General features: G+C 40.1%; 1 protein-coding gene across 3 annotated transcripts in view; it reads right to left on the bottom strand.

Annotated features, from left to right (window-relative positions):
• The window catches only part of LOC106091229 (general odorant-binding protein 19a), a 75434-nt gene extending 74390 nt beyond the window's left edge, over positions 1 to 1044 (bottom strand). The window contains exon 1 of one of the 3 annotated variants that reach the window (XM_059368045.1): positions 724 to 1044. In XM_059368045.1, coding sequence (XP_059224028.1) covers positions 724 to 738 — 15 coding nt within the window. In that variant the 5' untranslated portion in view covers positions 739 to 1044. The remainder of the gene's footprint in view (positions 1 to 723) is intronic. The other 2 variants (XM_059368043.1, XM_059368044.1) reach the window with 2 other exon arrangements.
• Positions 1045 to 15619: the final 14575 nt, after the last annotated feature.

Raw genomic sequence — 15619 nt, 5'->3', positions numbered from 1 at the left:
GATACCAATAGCTACTACTGACCTCCTTATAACATCCTTTCAGTAATAGCCTCATCTTCTCACAAATAGTGTAATAGTAATATGGATGAATGCGTAGAGCGTCTGCTTTGAAAACGGAAGGTTCTTGGTTCAACTCTCGGCTGCGATGAAGATAAAGTTTTAATTTCTTTTATAATTTGAATTATTCATATTAAATATGTCTTCTTCAAGGAAACTGAGCATTGAGAACGTGGTGGTGGGGCAAGGCGCGAACATGTTTGAGTCTAAGTAGTTATTTTTTAGCAACGTTCAACTAAGATAATATGTCATTATTTTTTGACAACTTGTATGCTTAGGCATAAGTAATTATTTTTGAACTTTTGGTATGCTTGTGCGGAAGAACTTTCCTCCTAGGACATCGTCATGTAAAAGTAATTAGAAACGATGCCTAAAAATAAGTAGTTATTAGTTTTTGAATGAGCTTACCTTTCTGGTTATTTTGTAATGAGAGCTATTGCTGGGATAAGTTTTTTTATGAATAATTTTAAGTGGAGTGGAAAACATTCGATCGGTTGAATGTAAAAATAACTCACTTTTAGATCCTCGAAGTTGACCGCAGGCCTGTTGTCGCATCTTGATCCAAACAAAAATGTTAAAACTACCACTCTACCAAGGTTAAGTTAGGTTTAAATTAAATATGTATTAAGTGTGCTTAGAACTAAATTTGATTAATTTTTCTTTTACTTGAATAATCCGCATTTGTTCAAATCTTGCCGCTGTCCTTCTTTTTTCGTTGGGTTCTTTTTTGTTGACCAATGGGTAAAATAAAGGATCTTGACCAATGGATATAAACTTGACCCATTGGTGATATATGGGAACTTGACCAATTTCTCAAACGTATCAGAAATTCCAAGCAGTGACCACACATGAGCGCGAGAAATAAAGATTTCGATGTACCATCGATATAAGCATTTCAACATATTAGACTAACAAATTTCATAAAAAAAAATTAAATTGCTTATTTTCTTCACGGTTCTGAACAATTTGGTATAATCTAGCAAGTCAGTCGACTGTTCTCCTTAAAATTTTCAAATCGAATCCCCTTCAAATAAAATTTTCTTTTATTTTCTTTTCGAATTATTTTTCAAAGTTTACTTTTTTGGTTCCCCTGAGTAAACTTGTTTCGATGAATAACAAAAACTACCTTCAAAAGGATATATTTAATTGCTACTGAGTGCCTGAAATCATAGTGACTGATAACGGGTCCCAATTTCGATGTAAGGACAATTTCTATGTAAGGAAACTCCTACAGATTTTTGGAGTGAAACATGTCCTTACGGCGGTTCACAGCCCACAAACAAACGCAAGTGAGCGCGTAAATCGCTCGATTAACGCGGCCTTACGTACATATCTGCATAAGGATCAACGGGAGTGGGGTTTATACTTGGACAGCGTGAATTGTACATTACGAAATAACATACACCAGTCAACTGGACGAACTTCATATCAAATTCTCTTGGACAGTCTATGAGAACTCATAGACTCATAGGATTACAGACAAGTGCACAAACTAAATCTGCCAAAAGCAACAGGTACACGGCTTGAAAGGCAAGACTAACTATTTATTTTAGGTGAGAGTATTCGCGAACATGAAAGGAAATCCTATGAGAAGAACGCTCGTATTTATAATCTAAGATCTCGCATGAAACAATTTTCAGTTGGGCAGAATGAAATTTCGAACAAATCTCCAAAGTTTAGAATTTTAGTTCGAAATTGGCTCCCGTTGGTGTTTAAGCTGAAGTGTTGCGAAAATAGGGCGCGTAAACTACAAACTTCAAGATTTGGAAACTGGGTGTAAAGGAATATATCTCGCGAATGATATTTGGGCCTGAAATAAGCATGAAGCCTTGAGGAAGTCAGCCTTAGGAGTTGTAAACCCTAAGCCTTCTTTTTTGGGATGGGGTGAATGTGAAGCGGATTTAATTGCAGGAGAACTGAAAAAACAAAAAGTTACTAGTTTTGAAAGGTTTTAATTCTCAATGAAGTTGGCTTTGAAAAATAAGTCGAAAAGAAAATAGAAGAAAATTTTGTTTGTAGGGGACTCGATTTGAAAATTTTAAGGAGCACAGTCGACTGACTTGCTTGTCGGAAGAAAGAATTATTATAATCATTGTTATATTTATTTTGAGGTTGAACTGTCATACAATCTTTCCTTTAGGTTAGGTTAGGTTGAAAAGAGGGTGCAAATATTAATCCACCCCATGCCACTATGGACATACACCTAAGCCAGTAATCGGCTTGTTGTGCGCTCTAAAAACTAAAAAGTAACCTCGAAAAAGAAAATTTTCTTAATCCTTAATTGTTTTCCATGCCACGCCCCTTAGTTGGTTCATGTCTGGTATCGTGTCCCCACCTGAGTGTCTGTTAGCCGCGAAAGCCGGCCAATGACACAGGAAATGCTCCAACGTCTCTTCGTCTTCCTCACATGCCATCACTTGCCGCACCGATTTTGCATAAGTGAGCTCGTAAACCTATGTGTCCCGTTATGACGCCAAAATCTATACTGTGCTCCTTCTTACTTCCTTTCAGTAATAGCCTCATCCTCTCACAATTCGGATCACCCCATAGGATTTTCGCCGTCCTACCGACCGTTTCGCTGTTCCACAGTATTACTTGTCGCCCACGTCCTTAAATCGAACTGCGTCGACCCAAAAAGCTTCGGGTTAACCAAATTTATCAACGGCACCCAAACGATGCGGATTGTGACATCCTTAGAGAAGGCGTTAATCTCCTTCTTACACTCCAAGACTGTTTGTGACCTTACCCTCCTGGTTGTTATTGCCCTTATGACTATTTAACTGTCCATAAAGATGTTCACACTCCACGGCCTCGCGTTAGTACCACACCACCCCACGCATTCCGTGATCGCCTGGATCTCTGCCTGCAGAACCGTATTATGGTGAGACAGTCTAAAACAGATCTCAGTCAATGGGTTCTCAATGTAGACTCCCAGGCCCACTCTTTCCCCTAGCTTTGATCCATCCGTGTAACATGATCTTCTAGATGGCAATACTAGGGTTCCGGCAGTCCAAGACTGTGCCACTGGCAGCAGTGCCTCTCACTCTTTCAAGTTTCGTATTTTCGCCTCGATTATACCGCTATGGTATGAGCTGCTCCCATTCTCAATCCATTCTCCCATCGCCTTAAGTCCCTTAGCCGCAGTGGCTGCCTCACACTTAAACTGTAAGTCAATGGGTCGGATATCAAGAATAGTCTCTAGTTCTCTAATATTGTGTCCATGTTCTCTGAACTTGTTGTATGGTCCTAACGTTGCACAACTAGTCGTCAGACTAATTAATGAGGAAGAGACGGATAAACCAAAGGATGCATAGTTCGTCCCCAGCCTTTAAGGTAAGTTGGTGTATCTGCCTCGGATTCAGACATAGACGGTGTCAATGAAACAGTCATGACAGCCGAATCGGAAGATGAGGACGGCAGAAATGAGCGATGGCTTTGTTAAACTCACAAGCAGACCCTCCACCATGGATCGCATTTGCCGAGTTCTTCTCCCGGCATCTCTTCTTAGGCAAAAAAGGATATAAGAAAAGATTTGCTCTGCTATTATTATATTATTAAATGTTGGAGACCTGTGTAAAATGGCAACCAATTCGAATAAGAATTGCGCCCTTTGGGGGCTCAAGAAGTAAAATAGAGAGATCGATTTATATGGGAGCTGTATCGGGCTATAGACCGATTCAGATCATAATAAACACGTATGTTGATGGTCATGAGAGGATCCGTAGTACAAAATTTCAGGCAAATCGGATAATAATTGCGACCTCTAGAGGCTCAAGAAGTCAAGATCCCAGATCGGTTTATATGGCAGCTTTATCAGGTTATAGACCGATTTGAACCATACTTGGCACAGTTATTGGATATCATAACAAAACACGTCGTGCAAAATTTCATTCCAATTGGATAAGAATTGCGCACAATGGCTCAAGAAGTCAAGACCCAAGATCGGTTTATATGACAGCTATATCAGGTTATTGGCCGATTTGAACCATACTTGACACATTTATTGGATATCATAACAAAACACGTTGGGCACAATTTCATTCCAATCGGGTAAGAATTGCGCACTCTAGAGGCTCAAGAAGTCAAGATCCCAGATCGGTTTATATGGCAGCTATATCAGGTTATGGACCTATTTGAACCATACTTGACACAGTTGTTGGACATCATAACAAAACACGTCGTGCGAAATTTCATTCCAATCGGATAAGAATTGCGCACTCTAGAGGCTCAAGAAGTCAAGACCCAAGATCGGTTTATATGGCAGCTATATCAGGTTATGAACCGATTTGAACCATACTTGGCACAATTGTTTGATATCATAACAAAACACGTCGTGCAAAATTTCGTTCCAATCGGGCAAGAATTGCACACTCTAGAGGCTCAAGAAGTCAAGACCCAAGATCGGTTTATATGGCAGCTATATCAGGTTATGGACCTATTTAAACCATACTTGGCACAGTTATTGGATATCATAACAAAACACGTCGTGCCAAAATTCGTTCAAATCGGATAAGAATTGCGCACTCTAGAGGCTCAAGAAGTCAAGACCCAAGATCGGTTTATATGGCAGCTATATCAGGTTATGGACCGATTTGAACCATACTTGGCATAGTTGTTGGATATCATAACAAAACATGTTGTGCAAAATTTCATTCCAATCGGATAATAATTGCGCACTCTAGAGGCTCAAGAAGTCAAGACCCAAGATCGGTTTATATGGCAGCTATATCAAAACATGGGCCGATTTGAACTATACTTGTCACAATTGTTGGATATCATAACAAAACACGTCGTGCAAAATTTCATCCCAATCGGATAAAAATTGCGCACTCTAAAGGCTCAAGAAGTCAAGACCCAAGACCGGTTTATATGGCAGCTATATCAAAACATGGACCGATATGGCCCATTTACAATACCAACCGACCTACACTAATAAGAAGTATTTGTGCAAAATTTCAAGCGGCTAGCTTTACTCCTTCGGAAGTTAGCGTGCTTTCGACAGACAGACGGACGGCCGGACGGAGAGACGGACGGACATGGCTAGATCGACATAAAATGTCACGACGATCAAGAATATATATACTTTATGGGGTCTCAGACGAATATTTCAAGTAGTTACAATCAGAATGACGAAATTAGTATACCCCCCATCTTATGGTGGAGGGTATAAAAAGCCATCCGGTGCACAACGAAGGAGACAGAGGAGTATGTACCATCGGCGCAATCGGGCGAAAGTGCAGGATGCTGGAAAAGATAGAACTGATATTCCAAGCACTTCTACGGAAGCTAAAAAAAGATTTAGATCTCCCGAAGAGCATAACACTGCTAAAATGCTGAAGATGAAAAAGGTAGAAGGTAGGATTGGAGGATCTGGTTAACGATCGGATTTTCGAACATGTGTGGAACTCTGTAGAGGGTCCACCCATACAAATGATGAGCTTCGAGTATAGAGGGGACATGTTTACGCTGCGTTTTGCGTTGGCGGAATCTATTGGTACCGTCAAACTGCTTGTCAGAGGTATTCACTCTCCCTGGTAGGGCGCAAGGCTCTTAATCTGTATGGGGTCGGATATCTAGAATAGTCTTTCGTGCCCTAGTGGGCGTGGTCCTTATCGCTTCGCCTTTGCCAAGACAATATATTTTCTGAACCTATTGTATGATCCTTATGTTGCACTTTTTCTCCATAACAGTCCACCAAACTACTGAAGCGTAAGTAAGTAATAGTCTAATCACGCTTCTGTAGAGCAAGTGGACAATCCTCGGACTCAGATCCCATTTCGAGCCTACGGCCTACATAGTGCCCAACATCTGTGAGCCTCCTCAGTACGCTTCTGAATGTGACACTTCCAATTAAGTTTCCTACCCAAGATCACTCCTAAGAATTGGCCTTTCAGATGTCGAAACGAGGTGCGCCAAATTGGCCCACCTTTTTCTTCCTCTCGAACAGGCATATTTCTGTCTTCTCTGGGTTAACATTGAGACCCCTGGGTCTAGCCCAGTCCTATGCCAACTGCAAGATCCTTTCTGCCCTTCTGCAAAGCTTGTTCGGATCCTTATCCCTTAGAAGTATTATAACATCGTCTGCATAGCACACGGTTTCAAATCCCTTCTCAGTCAGCATCCGTCTATGGTGGTCACCCAAAGGAGTGGAGATAAATTGCCCCCTGTGGCGTGCATTGCGCCACTTTCTCCCTTATATTTATGTCATGGGTCCCGCAATTCATCCATCTGTTCCTTAGCATATGGTTTATCGAGTCTCTAAGGACCGGGTACTGGTCTAAGGACTGGATTAATGTGTCGGTCCGCACATTGTTAAACGCCCCCTCGATGTCAATGCAAACCACCAATGTGTACGTCTTTGCGAAGGATCTTTCCTTTAAGAAACATATACAGGAGAAGCTTTCCGCTTCAAAAATTGCTATATGTTTTCCATGGGGGAAGTATGTTAATCATCCTAAGATTTCGAAGGAAAATAAGATGAAGATATTTAACTCCATTGGAATAGTCCTTCAATATACGTCGTGAAAATATTGATAAATTACCATTTTCAGTTGTTCATAGAAACTAATCAGTATGCTGGCAGACTGAAATTTATCCATTTAAAAAACTAAAAATAAGTCTCTTTTTTAGCTACATTTCTTAGCCCAAGATATTGGGTTGCCCAAAAAGTAATTGCGGATTTTTTAAAAGAAAGTAAATGCATTTTTATAAAACTTAGAATGGACTTTAATCAAATATACTTTATTACACTTTTTTTCTAAAGCAAGCTAAAAGTAACAGCTGATAACTGACAGAAGAAAGAATGCAATTACAGAGTCACAAGCTGTGAAAAAATTTGTCAACGCCGACTATATGAAAAATCCGCAATTACTTTCTGGACAACCCAATATAAAGAATCGGAAAGAATCATCTTTTCGTGTAACAGATTATCTTTTGCTGTAAACAGAGCACTTTTGGCTTAAAAGAAGTTTTGAATTTTTGATCACAGACGAAGTTTATAAAAGTTTTCTCATAACCGAATTGTGGCAAATACTCGACTAACGTTCAACGGTGGAGTAGAATGTTGCACAGTTACTATGAAAACTTTCTTTACTTTAATTGGCTATGACAGAACATTTGTTGTAGTAACCGAACGTAGAATAGCGTTCCAAGCGCCTCGATCTTCTCCCACCAGTCTCCCACCATTTGATCTTTCCATCGGGCTTTTGGTCTTCCCGGTTTGCGTGTACCACCGTGTTTACCTTCAAGAGATTTCTTTGTTGGAGCTTCTTCATCCATTCTGACAACATGACCCAGCCAACGCAGCCGTTGTATTTTGATACATGTAACTATGCTATCATCGTCATACAGCTCGTGGTTCTTATGTCGCCTATATTCTCCAAAATGGTCCATATATTTTATGAAGAACCTTTCTCTCAAAAACTCCAAGCACTACCTCGTCTGCTTTCACAAGTATATATATATAACAACAACATATAACAACACGGGTAGTATCAGTGTATAGCGTAATCTTCGCCTGTCGAGAGGTGGCCTTGTTTCTAAACTGCTTACTTAGTCCAAAGTAGCATATGTTTGCCAGTATTATTCTTCGTGGTAGTTGTTGACTACCTGAAAGTTGTGGTTCCCAACTTTCTTAATTTTCTTTATCTGATCGGTATTACAAGGAGTTTTGGGAGTTGAAACCATCCATTTCGTCTTATCTCCATTTACTGCCAGACCCATTTTCACTGATTCTCTTTCGATTATTTCAAAGGCTGTAGGCGAGTAGCATGTGTTCTCTTGTGACTAGTGTACCATATCTATTCACATCTGCATCTCATATAATCTTCTCCAGCAGGATATTGAAGAGATCCCACAATAGGCTGTCTCCCTGTCTGAAACCTCGTTTGGTATTAAATGGTTCGGAGAGATTCTTTCCTATTCTTACTGAGGAACGCGTATCAGCAAGTGTCATCCTACAGAGTCTTATTAATTTTGCAGGGATACCAAACTCTGACAAGGCTTAAAATACCTTTGAACGTAAAGGAGTATCGAAGGCGGCTTTGTAGTCGACAAAGAGATTGTAGGTGTTGATTTGCCCTTCTCGGGTCTTTTCCAGGATTGGGCGCAGTGTGAATATCTGGTCCAGGGTGGATTTACCAAGTCTAGAGCCGCATTGATAGGGCCCAATTATCTCATTGACTTTTGGTTTCAATCTTTCACACAGTACGCTCGAGAGTATCTTGTATGCGGTGGGGAGGAGACTTATTTCTCTGTAGTTGGCACATTCCGCCTTGTCTCCTTTCTTGACATAGTATGCTGAGGTTCCAATCATCGGGTATGCGTTCTACTAGCCAGATTGCGCAGATAAGCTGATGCATACGCCTTATCAACGTGTCGCCTCCGGTTTTAAATAGTTCAGCGGGTAACACGTCGGCTCCTGCTGCCTTGTTGTTCTTTAATCGGACCTCATTCTGACTAGGAGGTAAACATTCTATACCATCATCATTGATTGGTTGTGCGGTATCCTCTTCGCCGCCAACATCGGACACTAGCAGTTGGGTAAAATGTTCTTTCCATATCCTCAGCATGCTATCTGTGTCAGTTACCAGATTACCTTCTTTGTCTCTGCAGGAGGATGTGCCTGCTTTAAAGCCATTAGTTTGATGTTTAGTTCTTTGGTAGAATTTCCGAACATTCTGACTCCTGTACACCTCAATTTGCTCACACTCACGTCTCTCCATGTCCTTTTTCTTTCTGCAGAATAGACGTTTCTCCTCTCTTAGTACTTTCCCAATGAAACTGCTTTATTTGTCGTAAAGATATTTCAAATGTGTAAATTTTTTTGCGTGTAGAGCTTTAAACAGTAGTATTTTGATGTAACACTTTTTCAGTGGATTGTCCACCACTGCATATTTTGTTTGCATTTGTCCTGCATACACAATCCGCATGCTGCAGAGGCGCCACGTAGTTAGTGATTAGGATACGAATAAAAAAAGAAAGCAGGTTTGTGGCCATAACCTTTGAATCGACCCTGTCGCACCCAAAGGCGCTGCTATTAGAAGGAATTCCACTTTAGGTTCTCATTTTTTTGAGAACTTGTCTGTTTAAGCGGATGTGAACTTTCGCAACTTGTTGAGTTTTTTAAAGCAATCTGGATGGTTCAACGGCAGGAACTAGAAGGCATCTTAGTTCTTCTGTTCCTATGGTATCACAATGGACGAAAACTTCTAAGTGAATCTGATGGCAGACTGCCACTTAAGCCTAACCTAACCTCTACATAACCGTCTGGAACTTAAACATAAAAGATACCTAAATCGGAATCCGAAATTACCAGATGAACAATAATATGAAATATCAGCTTCTGCAGTGTGGAATATTGACATAAAAAAGTCTTTAGTTTGTCAAAATCGCCATGACAATGACTAAATACTATTTATATTTGCAATCGATAACTAAAATTTGATCAGATAAATCGTTTACAGTAGTGTGTGGTTTTATATCTATTATTATACATGTATATAATATAATAAATATATTACCTATAGGCTTAAATTAAAGAAAAATAGCGCTTTCAAGGCTTTATGCTAACAATTTTAAATGAATAAACAAAATATGTATGCTTCCTTTCTTAATAGGTTTTGAGCAAAGCTCAAGAAGTTGTATTGCCAATTCCTTTATTGGCATACGAATTTGCAGCTGCCTGCCTGCCTTACTGCTTTTCCATACAACTTGTGGCCCATTTGAAAGTGTATGTATGTACAATTTGCGTTGTTGGTTGGTTAGTCATACCATCCATCCATCCATCGTTGTACATCGACTCCATTTATTTAATCGCCCATTCACTTCGTTTAGTTCCATTTCAGGTTTTTTCATTTATCTTTTGCCTGTGTGTGAGTGCATGTGTGTGTGTACATGGTCATGCTCGTGGGGATGTATATTTTCCCTCGATTTTAATTATTTTGTTATTCTATTTTAGCATGTTTGCTGACGTGTTTCGTTTCGTTTTTGCTTTTGCGTTATTGTGATTGCTGCTGTTGCTCTGTGTTGCTGCTTCTGCTGTTTACTCGAATGATGACGACGATTGACGACGACGATGGATGAAAAAGAAAGAAACCTTGAAAGTGTTTATTCACATTTGATAGTTCGTTTGCCGTTCGTTTGCTCGTTCGTAATTTGTTCGTTGACTCGTTTGCTTAGGTTTCGTTTCGAGAGCCCAACAAGCAGAGCACATTCCAATGACATTTTTATATTTATTTAACGATTTCTCTGCCAGCGTTTGTTTGCAGGCAGCTTTTAAAATACCCCACAACAGCAGGCACTTACATAAAAAATTTAAATCGCTTGAATAACTTTAATTAACATTTAAAATAATTTAATTAATACAGGCTTTGTGTAGGCGATTTTACATAAGATTTTCTTGATATGTATGTGTAAGCCCTAAAGTATTTCCTTCATCATGCATAAATATGTCAGTAAATACAGGGTGTTTTAGAACGTTTGCTATGGACTTATGGAGAGGGATATTTTCAGCTTCAATATATATGAGAAACTTTCGTTATTAATGAAACAAATTTAAAAGCTTGCAAAGGCAAGTTTAGAAGAAAATTATTTTAACTTATTAACTTAAAGCAAAGGTAGTCAAGTTGTAATCAAAAATTCAAGGGGAACAAGAATACTGGGGATGATAGGACTAGTAATCGAAAATATGAAATTAACCTCTAGAAGGCATTTTTTCAATTGCTTTATTTAATTTTTTCAATTGCTTTAGATTATTATGACACGCACGGGCAGTGTTAAGAATCTAGAGATAGCAATAAAGGTGACTCCCACTACTACCTTACCAACCTCGTCGACATTGAACAAGTAAAAGCTTGCTAAGTTCGACCGGGCCTAATCTTGGGAGCCCACCACCATGGATTCTGCTAAAAATTTATACAAAATAAATTTGCTGGATGGGCATAATTTTATTCTACATACCAAACTTCTGTCAAACTAGCAAAAATTAAAGGAACCGAACAAGGATGATCGAGAGACCGGTTTACATGGGTGACACAGTTGTTGGAAGTCGTAACAGAACACTGCATGCACAATTTCAGCCATTTTGGACAAAAATTGTGGCTGGTAAGGACTTAATAAATCAAATCGGGAGATTGATTTAAAGTGTGATTTTTTTGAGGTTAGGATTTTCATGCATTAGTATTTGACAGATCACGTGGGATTTCAGACATGGTGTCAAAGAGAAAGATGCTCAGTATGCTTTGACATTTCATCATGAATAGACTTACTAACGAGCAACGCTTGCAAATCATTGAATTTTATTACCAAAATCAGTGTTCGGTTCGAAATGTGTTCATTCACCGTAACGTTGCGTCCAACAGCATCTTTGAAAAAATACGGTCCAATGATTCCACCAGTGTACAAACCACACCAAACAGTGCATTTTTCGGGATGCATGGGCAGTTCTTGAACGGCTTCTGGTTGCTCTTCACTCCAAATGCGGCAATTTTGCTTATTTACGTAGCCATTCAACCAGAAATGAGCCTCATCGCTGAACAAAATTTGTCAAAATTTGAACACATTTCGAACCGAACACTGATTTTGGTAATAAAATTCAATGATTTGCAAGCCCTGCTCGTTAGTAAGTCTATTCATGATGAAATGTCAAAGCATACTGAGCATCTTTCTCTTTGACACCATGTCTGAAATCCCACGTGATCTGTCAAATACTAATGCATGAAAATCCAAACCTCAAAAAAATCACACTTTATATGGGAGCTACATAAGGTTATAGACCGATTCGGACCGTACTTAGCACAGTTGTTGGAAGTCACAACAACAAAAAATTGCGGCTTGTAAGGGCTCAAGAAGTTAAATCGGTAGATGGGTTTATATGGAAGCTATAGCAGTCTCTTGACCAATTCGGACCGTATTCGCCACAGTTGTTGGAAGTCTTAACAGAACACTAGATTCGACAGATGGACGGACGGACATGGGTGATCGACTCAAAACGTCGAGACGATCAAGAATATATATACTTTATGGATCTTAGACGAATATGTAGAGGTGTTACCAACGGGATGACTAGATTAGTATACCCCCATCCTATGGTGGTGGGTATAAAAACGGCTGGGAAAAGACCAAACACATTAAGGTAAAAACTACAAGTTCATTAAATTGTGCAACGCCCAAGACAAGAGTAAGACCGAATCACAAGACTGTGATAAACATTTCATAATTTTTATACCCTCCACCATAGGATAGGGGGTATACTAATTTCGTCTTTCTGTTTGTAACTCCTCGAAAAATTCCTCTGAGACCCCATTAAGTATATATATTCTTGATTGTCATGTTATTTTAAGTCGATCTAGCCATGTCCGTCCGTCTGTCCATCCTTCCGTCTGTCTGTCGAAAGCACGCTAACTTTCGAAGGAGTAAAGCTATACGCTTGAAATTTTGCACGAATACTTTTTATTAGTGTAGGTCGGTTGGGATTGTAAATGTGCCATATCGGTCCATGTGTTTATATAGCTGCCATATAAACCGATCTTGGATCTTGACTTCTTGAGTCACATGAGGGCGCAATTCTTATCCGATTTGGCTGAAATTTTGCATGAGGTGTTTTGTTATTACTTGCAACAACTGTAATTACTTGTTTTTTTTTTTTTTTTGGGGTTAAGATGAGAAAATGCATTGCTACATGTACATTAGGGTAGTTTTATTTCAAAGGGAAAAATTGATGTGGATTTTTTTTTGCGCCACCACCCTAAAAATATTTTTAAAACCACCGTATTAATGTAAACCACGTCACTTATGTCTTATGTAGGGCTTAGGTTAGGTTTGGTTAATCCGCCACATGCCACAATGCGCATACACCTAAGCCAGTAATCGGCTTGTTGTAAGCTCTAAAACAAAAAAATAAGCTCGAACGAGTGAAAGCTTGCTAAGTTCGGCCGGACCGAATCTTGAGAACCCACCACCATTGATTCTGCTAAAATATCGGAGCTATATATGGTTATAGATCAATTTGAACTGTACTTGGTACAGCTGTTGAGAGTTATAACATAACATTATGCGTAAATTTTCCAAATCGGACAAAAATTGTGGCTTCCAGGGGCTCAAAAATTCAAATCGGGAGATCGGTTATTTATATGGGAGCTATATCCAAATCTGAACCGATATGGCCCATTTGCTAAGTATCTGTGAAAAACTTCAAGTGGCTAGCTTTACTCGTTCGACTGCTATCGTGATTTCGACAGACGGACGGACGGACCCCGCTATATCGACCCAGGATGTCGAGACGATCAAGAATATATTGGGTTGCCCAAAAAGTAATTGCGGATCTTTTAAAAGAAAGTAAATGCATTTTTAATAAAACTTAGAATGAAATTTAATCAAATATACTTTTTTTACACTTTTTTCTAAAGCAAGCAAAAAGTAACAGCTGATAACTGACAGAAGAAAGAATGCAATTACAGAGTCACAAGCTGTGAAAAAATTTGTCAACGCCGACTATATGAAAAATCCGCAATTACTTTTTGGGCAACCCAATATATACTTTATGGGGCCCTAGATCAATATTTCGAGGTGTTACGAACGGAATAACTTGATTAGTATACCCCCATCCTATGGTGGTGGGTATAAAAAGAAAATCTAAGTTAGGAATTCGGTGCTACTTAAAAACCTTAATTGTTTTCCATGCCACTCCCCTATGTTGGTTCAAGTCTGGTATTGTGTTTCCACCTAAGTACCGGTGTCTTTTATCCGCGAAAGCCAGGCAATGACATAGAAAATGCTCCAATGTTTCATTATCTTCCCCATATGCTGTACACATGCCCGAAAGGCTAACCAAGTTTTCTGATGGCAGGTCTCTGGCCTTTACCGCCAAATCGGCTGCCCTTTCTTTCCTTCTTACTCCGGTATGGCCCGGCACCCAAACGATGCGGAATATGCCATCCTCATAGAAGGCGTTAATCTCCTTCTTACACTGCAAGATTCTTCGTGACCTTACCTTCCTGAATGTTATTGCCCTTATGGCCATTTTACTGTCCGTAAAGATGTTCACACTCGACGTCCACACTAATACTAGGGTTCCTTCAATCCAAGACTGTGCCGATGGCAGCAGTGCCTCGCACTCGACTTCAAGGTTCATCTCAGGTATCCGATCAGAAATGGTATGAGCTGCTCCCATCCTCAATTCATTCTCCCATCGCCTTAAGTCTCATATCCACAGTGGCTGCCTCACATTTAATCTGTATGGCAATGGCTCGGATTTCTAGAATAGTCTCCAGTGCCCTAGTGGGCGTGATCCTCATCGCTCCATCTATGCCAAGACAACATGTTCTCTGAACCTGTTGTATGGTCCTTATATTCCCCTTTTTCTCCATAACAGTCCACCAAACTAATCACGTTCCTGTAGAGTCAGTGGACTATCTTCGGATTCAGGCCCTATTCGAGCCTACGCCTACATAGTGCCCGCTTCTGTGAGCCTTCTCAGTACGCTCCTGAATGTGACACTTCCAATTCAGTTTCCTGTCTAAGATCTCACCTACATAGGTATTTTACCTTGTCAGATATCGAAATTGTTCTATTGAGGAAACGTAGTGCGTCAAATTGGCCCATCTTTGTCTTCCTCATTAACAGGCAGATTTCAGTCTTTTCTGGGTTAACATTGAGACCCTTGGGTCTAGCCCAGTCATATGCCATATGCAAGACCCTTTCGACCCTTCTGCATAGCTAGTTCGGATCCTTACCCCTAAGAAGGATCCAAATCCCTTCTCAGTCTGCATCCGTACTACGTTATTAGTGGTGGTCACCCATAGCAAATTTGCAAATTTTGCCCATGAGCATTCCATTAGGGAACAGGAGCAAACTTCTCACATATTTATAAGTGCGGTCCGATTCAAGTTTAAGCTCAATGATAAGGGCCTCCTTTTTATAGCCGAGTCCGAACGGCGTGCCGCATTGCGACACCTCTTTTGAGAAGAAGTTTTTACATGGCATAGTACCTCACAAATGCCGCCAGCATTAAGAGGGGATAACCACCGCTGAAAATTTTATGATGGTCTCGCCAGGATTCGAACCCAGGCATTCAGCGTAATGAGCGGTCATGCCAACACCTGCACTACGGTGGCTTCTGCCCCCCTGTAGCGTGCCCTATGCCACTTTCTCCCTTATATTTATGTCATGGGACTCGCAATTTATACACCTGTTCCACAGCATATGGTTTATCCAGTCTCTAATGACACGCTCCACTCGGTGCTGGTCTAGGGATAGGACGAATGTGCCGGTCCGTACATTGTTAAACCGTCAATGTGTACGACTTGGCATCGAAGGATTCTCCTATTTTATGCACAACCTCGTGCAGTGCAGTCTCCACAGACTTTCCCTTGCATAGGCATGCTGTTTCTATTTGAGCAGTTCGATGGATGTTCTACTCTTTATCATGGTATCAACATGGTATCGCGTTTGAGTATAAATGACGTAAGGCTTATACTTCTGTAGGCCTTTGGTGTCGCATAACTTGCCTTGACGGGCTTGGATATAAATACCACCCATGCTTCCTGCCAGGCTTTCGGAGTAT

This window comes from Stomoxys calcitrans, chromosome 4 (genome assembly GCF_963082655.1).
Source record: "Stomoxys calcitrans chromosome 4, idStoCalc2.1, whole genome shotgun sequence".
Taxonomy (NCBI): domain Eukaryota; kingdom Metazoa; phylum Arthropoda; class Insecta; order Diptera; family Muscidae; genus Stomoxys; species Stomoxys calcitrans.
This window is presented reverse-complemented; position numbering and strand designations above follow the sequence as displayed.